At 41.1% G+C, this 8,421-nt stretch overlaps 1 protein-coding gene across 2 annotated transcripts in view; it reads right to left on the reverse strand.

The window, feature by feature from the left end:
* plpp3 (phospholipid phosphatase 3) overlaps nucleotides 1-7,284 on the reverse strand; it is a 42,779-nt gene extending 35,495 nt beyond the window's left edge. Inside the window, exon 1 of one of the 2 annotated variants that reach the window (XM_029750901.1) lies at nucleotides 6,716-7,284. In XM_029750901.1, coding sequence (XP_029606761.1) covers nucleotides 6,716-6,824 — 109 coding nt within the window. In that variant the 5' untranslated portion in view covers nucleotides 6,825-7,284. The remainder of the gene's footprint in view (nucleotides 1-6,715) is intronic. The other variant, XM_029750900.1, reaches the window with a different exon arrangement.
* Between the last annotated feature and the right edge of the window lie 1,137 nt (nucleotides 7,285-8,421).

Below are 8,421 nucleotides of genomic sequence, written 5' to 3' on the forward strand. Positions count from 1 at the left end.
TTCTTTACCTCATAAGGAAGGAGGATAATAAAAGTTCACAGAAGTGAAAGGTAAAGGTAGACCTACCAATTAGTTATAATGTTTTTACTGATATCAAGTTTGTTTATGAATTATTAAGTGATTAAAACTTGTCATTCTGTTACCAAATCGGTGATGGAATTACCCAAAAATCTTTAACGGAATTACTGCAATTGAAAAGGCTACAATGGGAAATCACAGTTGGGTCACCTGCTACTGTCCTCCCTTCCACTGGCATACTGTTATGTTCAGCTCAAAACTGTTTTCTTTCACTTTCTGTTGTCTCGTGGTCAAAGCAAGAGTGTGAAAACTGTCGGGACAACCCCACCCTCTCACTCTCTTCCACTCTCTCTCTCTCCCCAGTTAATGTCACCTCTCATACTGACACCTACCATGACACCTACCACCTACCCTCTTTCCATTTACTGTAACAAGCATCCTCACCCACTGAGCAGCAACCAACACCGGACGCTCATCGATGTTGAAAAGGAGTTGAAACTTGGTCAGTCCGCAATGGCTGGACCAAATCTGAACCAATCATAGATGTCTATGTTTCCCAGGTTTGGACAGCACAGTAGAGTACAATAGAGAACAGTACAGTGTACTGTATTTTATTGTACATATCTACTTTACTACTTTACTGTACTCTACTTTAAATTGTTTACGTATTCAGCAGACACTTATCCAGAGCGACTTACAGGAGCTTTTAGGGTTAAGTGCCTTGCTCAAGGGCACATCAACTTATTTTTCACCTAGTCAGCCTTTGATTTGAACCAGCAACTTCGTTTTTTACTTATTTTTATTTGTTTAACCTTTATTTAACTAGGCAAGTCAGTTAAGAACAAATTCTTATTTACAATGACGGCCTACACGGTTACTGGCCCAACGCTCTTAACTGCTAGGCTACTTGCCACCCCCTACCTGTGCTCTTCTGTGCTGTTCTGTTGTTTCACTCTGCTTCCATCCAGCAAACGGTACCGGAGCATCACGGCCTCGGACCAACAGGCTCCGGAACAGCTTCTACCCCCTGGCAATAAGAGTGCTAAACCCGGACTATCTGCATTGACACTATCTTGCACTGACTGTGTACACAAACGTGTGAAACATAGACGTTTATGATTGTTCCAGATTTGGAGTTCATTACAATAATAGCCAGTGTGTATAACAATACCCAAATTTGCAAAAGAAAGACATTGCATATTTCTACCTTTGTGTACCTATTCAGGATACATCACCATGAAGAGAATGATATTCATGTCCATAATTATGCATTTCTGTATAGTATAGATGAGAGACCCATGATGTAATTCCATTCCCCTAATTCCGTTACCGGACGTAAATCCACTTCACCTACTGTAATTTAATAACCCACATATTATTTTCAAGGTGTTATGTCATAGCTGACACCCCATTCTTTCTGCAGAATCTTAATTCAGTGCAGATATTTAACAGAGGTTTTGGAAAACTTGGTTGCATAACAACACTGGGGGAGATTTTACTGTCATTCTGTTACCAAACTTTGCATCTGCACAGTTCTTCAAGTAAATGTGTTTTTGTGAAATTTGCTGTGTAAATTGTTCAAAGTAGTCCTTCTGCATAGAGTTGTGTGGTTTGTTAAACTTTGAAATCAATGTTTTTTCAAAGAGTAATTCGGAATTGCCCATCTATCTCTCAGTGCACAGAGCAGGGCTTACAGTTGAGAGACAGTCCCCCTGCCTCACAACACATGTTTAAGCAACGAGAGAGAGAGAGAGAGAGAGAGAGAGAGAGAGAGAGAGAGAGAGAGAGAGAGAGAGAGAGAGAGAGAGAGAGAGAGAGAGAGAGAGAGAGAGAGAGAGAGAGAGAGAGAGAGAGAGTTAATCTGCTGTAGAGTGATGGGGGACGGACAGCTGAAGGGGACTTTCTGTAAGGTTCTGGGAGAGAATGTGTAAAGTTAGGCTTTATTTGCTGTCGGGTTCTGGGAGAGAATGTGTAAAGTTAGGCTTGACTCCCTAATCCTGCTCTCAGAAAAAGAGGGTGAGAAAGAGGGAGAACAAGAGAGAAACAGAGGAGATGGCTGGCATTGGTAAAACTCATGGAGGTCTACAGTTCAAACGAGCCATCATCACCGCAGAAACACACACACACACACACAACATTGCCTTGCCTGACCCGTGTCAATGCTGTCCTGTAATGAATGTCACATGGAAATAGCTCTCCAGAGCATAATCACATTCCTTGTCTATTTCTATTCCAATTTCACACCATTCCTTGTCTATTTCTATTTCAATTCCACACCATTCCTTTTCAATTTCTATTCCAATTCCTCACCATTCCTTGTCTATTTCTATTCCAATTTCACACCATTCCTTGTCTATTTCTATTCCAATTTCACGCCATTCCTTATCTATTTCTATTCCAATTTCACACCATTCCTTGTCTATTTCTATTTCAATTCCACACCATTCCTTGTATATTTCTATTCCAATTTCACGCCATTCCTTATCTATTTCTATTCCAATTTCACACCATTCCATTCCTATTTTTATTCTTAAACTCTAGTCCTGTTTCATACCATTACTGTTCTCTAGATGGAAAGGCAGCTCAGAAGGTAATATGAGCAATAAGGGAAAGGGAGGATGGCTGGAGGGGAGAGGTGGGGGAGAGGGCCTGGCGGGCTATTTAATTAAGGTGCAGTAAAATGTGCAAGTTACAGCACTTTAAAACATCTACTACATCTCTCCCCCTGGACACACACACACAGAGCCCTTCAGGAGACTGAAAAGTTATACAGCTGCACCATCGAGAGCATCTTGACGGCAGCACTTGACGCATTTATGAAACTACTTATTCCAGTTACTAATAAGCACGCACCCATTAAGAAAAAAAATGTAAAAACTGTTGAATCCCCTTGGATTGATGAGGAATTGAAAAATTGTATGGTTGAGAGGGATGAGGCAAAAGGTATGGCAATTAGGTCCTGCAGCACAACTGATTAGCAAACTTACTGCAAATTAAGAAATCATGTGACTAAACTAAATACAAATAAAAATAAACTACACTATGAAACAAAGATACATTATATAAAGAATGATAGTAAAAAGCTTTGGGGCACCTTAAATTAAATTTCGGGAAAAAAGCCAACTCGGCTCCTTCATTCATTGAATCAGATGCTCATTAATCACAAAGCCCACTGATATTGCAAACTACTTTAATGACTTTTTCATTGGCAAGATAAGCTAATTTAGGGATGACATGCCAGCAACAAATGCTGACTCTACACATCCAAGTATATCGGACCAAATTATGAAAGACAAGAAGTGTACTTTTGAAATCCGTATGGAAGAGGTGGAAAAATGATTGTTGTCTATCAACAATGACAAGCCACCAGGGTCTGACAATCTGGATGGAAAATTACTGAGGATAATAGCAGATGATATTGCCACTCCTATTTGCCACATCTTCAATTTAAGCCTACTAGAAAGCGTGTGCCCTCGGGCCTGGAGGGAAGCTAAAGTCATTCCGCTACCCAAGAATAGTAAAGCCCCCTTTACTGGCTCAAATAGCCGACCAATCAGCCTGTTACCACCCCTTAGTAAACTTCTGGACAAAATTGTGTTTGATCAGATACAATGCTATTTCACAGTAAACAAATTGACAACAGAATTTCAGCATGCTTATAGGGAAGGACACTCAACAAGCACAGCACTTACACAAATGACTGATGATTGGCTTAGAGAAATTGATGATAAAATGACTGTGGGGGCTGTCTTGTTCGACTTCAGTGCAGCTTTTGACATTATCGATCATAGTCTGCTGCTGGAAAAACGTATGTGTTATGGCTTTACACCACCTACTATAATGTGGATAAAGAGTTACTTGTCTAATAGATCACAGAAGGTGTTCTTTAATGGAAGCCTCTGAAATATAATGCAGTTAGAATCAGGAATTCCCCAGGGTAACTGTTTAGGCCCCTTGCTTTTTTCAATTTTTACTAACGACATGCCACTGAGTGTCTATGTCCGCAGATGACTCAACACTATACACGTCAGCTACTACAGCGACTGAAATGACAGCAACACTCAACAAAGAGCTGCAGTTAGTTTCTGGGTGGGTGGCAAGAAATAAGTTATCCCTAAATTTTTCTAAAACTAAAAGCATTGTATTTGGAACAAAACACCCACTAAACCCTAAACCTCAACTAAATCTTGTAATAAATAATGTGGAAATTGAGCAAGTTGAGATGACTAAACTGCTTGGAGTAACCCTAGAATGTAAACTGTCATGGTCAAAACATATTGATGCAGTAGTAGCTAAGATGGGGAGAAGTCTGTCTATAATAAAACTTAACAACACTATCAACAAGGCAGGTCCTACAGGTTCTACTTTTGTCGCACCTTGACTACTATTCAGTCGTGTGGTCAGGTGCCACAAAAAAGGACTTAGGAAAATTGCAATTGGCTCGGAACAGGGCAGCACGGCTGGCTCTTGGATGTACACAGAGAGCTAATATGAATAATATGCATGTCAATCTCTCCTGACTGAAAGTGGAGGAGAGATTGACTTCATCACTACTTTTATTTATGAGAGGTATTAACATGTTGAATGCACCGAGCTGTCTAACTACTGGCACACAGCTTGGACACCCATGCATACCCCACAAGACATGCCACAAGAGGTCTCTTCACAGTCCCCAAGTCCAGAACAGACTTTGGGAGGCACACAGTACTACATAGAGCCATGACTACATGGAACTCTATTCCACATCAAGTAACTGACGCAAGCAGTAAAATTTGATTTAATAAACAGATAAAAAAAACACCTTATGGAACAGCGGGGACTGTGAAGCAACACAAACATTGGTACAGACACATGCATACACACACACTCACACACGATAACACACTAACTATATATACACATGGATTTAGTACTGTAGATATGTGGTAGTGGTGGAGTAGGGGCCTGAGGGCACACAGTGTGTTGTGAAATCTGTGAATGTATTGTCCCGTGTGGCTCAGTTGGTAGAGCATGGTGTTTGCAACGCCAGGGTTGTGGGTGCGATTCCCACGGGGAACCAGTACGGGGGGAAAAATGTATGAAATGTATGCATTCACTACTGTAAGTCACTCTGGATAAGAGCGTCTGCTAAATGACTAAAATGTCAAATGTAAAAATGTAATGTTTTTAAAATTGTATAAACTGCCTTAATTTTGCTGGACCCCAGGAAGAGTAGCTGCTGCTTTGGCAGCAGCTAATGGGGATCCATAATAAATACAAATACAAATATCAGTCGGTTTCAGAGGAAGGGCCAAAAAAATGACCAAGACTTCAGCCCCCCAAGCCATAGACTGTTCACTCTGCTTCCATCTAGCAAACACGGTACCGGAACATCGCTGCTCTCGGACCAACAGACTCCGGAACAGCTTCTTCCCCCTGGTCATAAGACTGCTGAATGGTTACCCGGACTATCTGGTTACCCGGACTATCTGGTTACCCGGACTATCTGCATTGACCCTATCTTGCACTGACTGTGCACACTCACTATACTATACAGCATATACACTATTTAATACACTCACTCACACACACTACACTTATACTCTCACACAAACCACCACAAAATCACATACACTACATACACACACACACACAAAACCCACACGCATGCCAATGCCACACACACATACATAGTTTCGCACGCATCCTTTCCTGCTGCTACTTTGTTCTTTATTTTACTCGTATTATTATTTATCCTGATGCCTAGTCACTTTACCCTGCCTTCATGTAAATGTCTACCTCAAATACTCCTGCACAGTGATATGGTACTGGTACTCCCTGTATATATCTTAATTCTTGTGTATTTTATTTGTTGTGTTACTACTTGTATTTTTCTGATTTTTAAACTCTGCGTTGGGTAGTGCTCATAAGCAGCATTAAAGTCTACACCTGTTGTATTCCATGCATGTGACAAATACAATTTGATTTGACACACACACACACACACACACACACACACACACACACACAGGGACCTTTCCCACTGTTAATTGGGATAATCTAATATCCAATCCTAGACTCTGATAACGGTAGAGTTAATAACATTTATAAACGATTTGACTTAACCGCAACTTAATAAATTGAGTTAGGTTAACGTTCAGAGTCAGTCTTGTTCAGTCAGACAGTGGTCTTTACGTCACCATATGCCATGTTGGCTGACCACTTCACATCATGTCAACAACCACAATGTGTTCTCTCTCAGTGGCACTTAAAACGTAGTCCCATGGTCCTGGTTCTCACTGTCTGACGTCTATTTCACGGTTTGAGTCTGATCACGCTAACGATGTGTGTTAGGTGAACACGGTGCAGGTTGTTGACATATTACATTATTTTAAATATAGTATGTCCCTTTGGACATATTGGATGCAGTTGTGTCCACTCTCTCTCTCTCTCTCTCTCTCTCTGTTATAACACACTGACAGTTGTTCTGTTTTCACTGATAGTACATTATAGTGAGCGCAGTTTTATACAATTTGGTCACACCCATTAACGTGTTGAATATGTTATGTAATTGTCCAATTTGTTATAGCCCGCACTTTTCCCTGGTGGCATTACTGTGTGACAGTATTGCCACGTTCTTGTCACGTTATAGAGCATTCGGTGCTGTCAGGTAATTTCATGTGTTTACAGTTGGGACTAATATGTCTCTGAAACTCACCTAGTAACAGGCAGAAGAGGTCCAGTCCTATCAACAGTTTCCTCTTGGTGTTATCGATGCCGTTGTTGTTGTTTAATGAAGTCCCTCCGTTTCTGCTCTGTTGTGCCATGGCTTTCTCATACAAAATGCTGTTGCATGTACGAATTCCGTCTCCAGTTAAAATCCCACAAGCGTGCTAAACACAAACTAAATCACGTTATTTTGTCCGTCAAGATTTCCAGCCGAAAAGAAGCGAATGTCACTGAGTAGCCAACTATGTGAAACTAACTTCCCAACTAAGAAGAGGTTCTGCAAACGTATCAGTGCTGCAACGATGCGATGCCTCGTCCGAAACAAATAAAACATGTATTTTAGCCTACTATAGAAACGTTTGACTTTTCCACTGAAGTCGCACCTTCAGATCCTGGATAAAAAATTTTCGTCTGTCCGGTCCACGCTTTAGGGATGGTAAACTTGTGTAACGGCGCTATAATGAATGAAGCCTGCTTCTCCCTCTCCACTCTCTCAGTCCGCTTCAAAGCCTGGCAGAAAATAGCGCTCTGAGCGCAGAGAGAGACCGTAGTTTTATCAACACCCCCCCACCCCTCCCCTCCCCTCCTCTCAGCCCTCTTCTCCTCTCTGCTACAGCCCAGTAATAAGCTCCAGACCTCCTGCTAGAAAACTTTCTCTGGACCTGGATAAAGAGCAGTCCGACATTGCTCCCAGCGGTTACGGAGAGGCCAACACAGAGCACATCATGAAAGGGCGTTGTGGGCCCCCTGTCACTACTACAGTGCGGTGGCGATTTTAGCATGTTCATCTTGGTGGGGCAAACTCAACCCATTTCATTTTAGATGCATGCCACCAAAGCCACTACACAACATTTTATTATTTTATTACGCCTGTGTGGTCTAAAAAGGAACGAAAATACAATCACGATGATCCACTTTTATATACAATATTCCAGCGCAAAGACAGCACATTACGCAACAAAAAGAACCCTTGAAATATCAACTGGAATTACATGGGTCTATTACTGAAGTTTTTGTTTACAAAACAATATTTGAATGGGAAGAGACTGTGTCACTGGTTACAGACCCAACAACATTATATAGTATCCCCTCCTCGTGAAGAAAAGCACATGAGCTAATTATAATACACAAAGTAGGCAAAACAATGAAATAATTCCAACATTCCCTAAAATGATGACTAAGAGACTAATGAGATAGACCTATATAAGCAATATAACACTTGACATGTACAAACTATGGCATCATTTTAAGCAAAAATGGGCTCCTAACAGCTTACTACACACCATACACTTAGTATTACTTCCTTAGCTACAGTATACATATCTCCCTGGAATATTACATCATTTATGCAGCAGTATACAAGACATATTTTGAACGTGGCGTGGCGGTACTTTTTGTGGGCAAACTTTGTCATCAAAGTCTGGATTTATGGTGTTTTCAAGACAACTGGGAACTCTGAAAAAAACAAGGTCGAATCATGACGTCAATGATCTTCAGGATGACCGTTCAAAACGTATTTTCCCAGTCCAAGCTCGTTTTTTCCCCAAGTTCCCAGCTGTCTTGAATGCAATGAAGTCTGAGATTGACCAGTTCTGAGTTTTCGGTTGTTTTGAATGTGGGGTAGAAGACATGCTGGATTGACAGCATGGCCAACGTATTCAAACTTTTCTGCCCACGCTGTTGCGTGTGAATGTT

Source organism: Salmo trutta, chromosome 4 (genome assembly GCF_901001165.1).
Source record: "Salmo trutta chromosome 4, fSalTru1.1, whole genome shotgun sequence".
Taxonomy (NCBI): Eukaryota; Metazoa; Chordata; class Actinopteri; order Salmoniformes; family Salmonidae; genus Salmo; species Salmo trutta.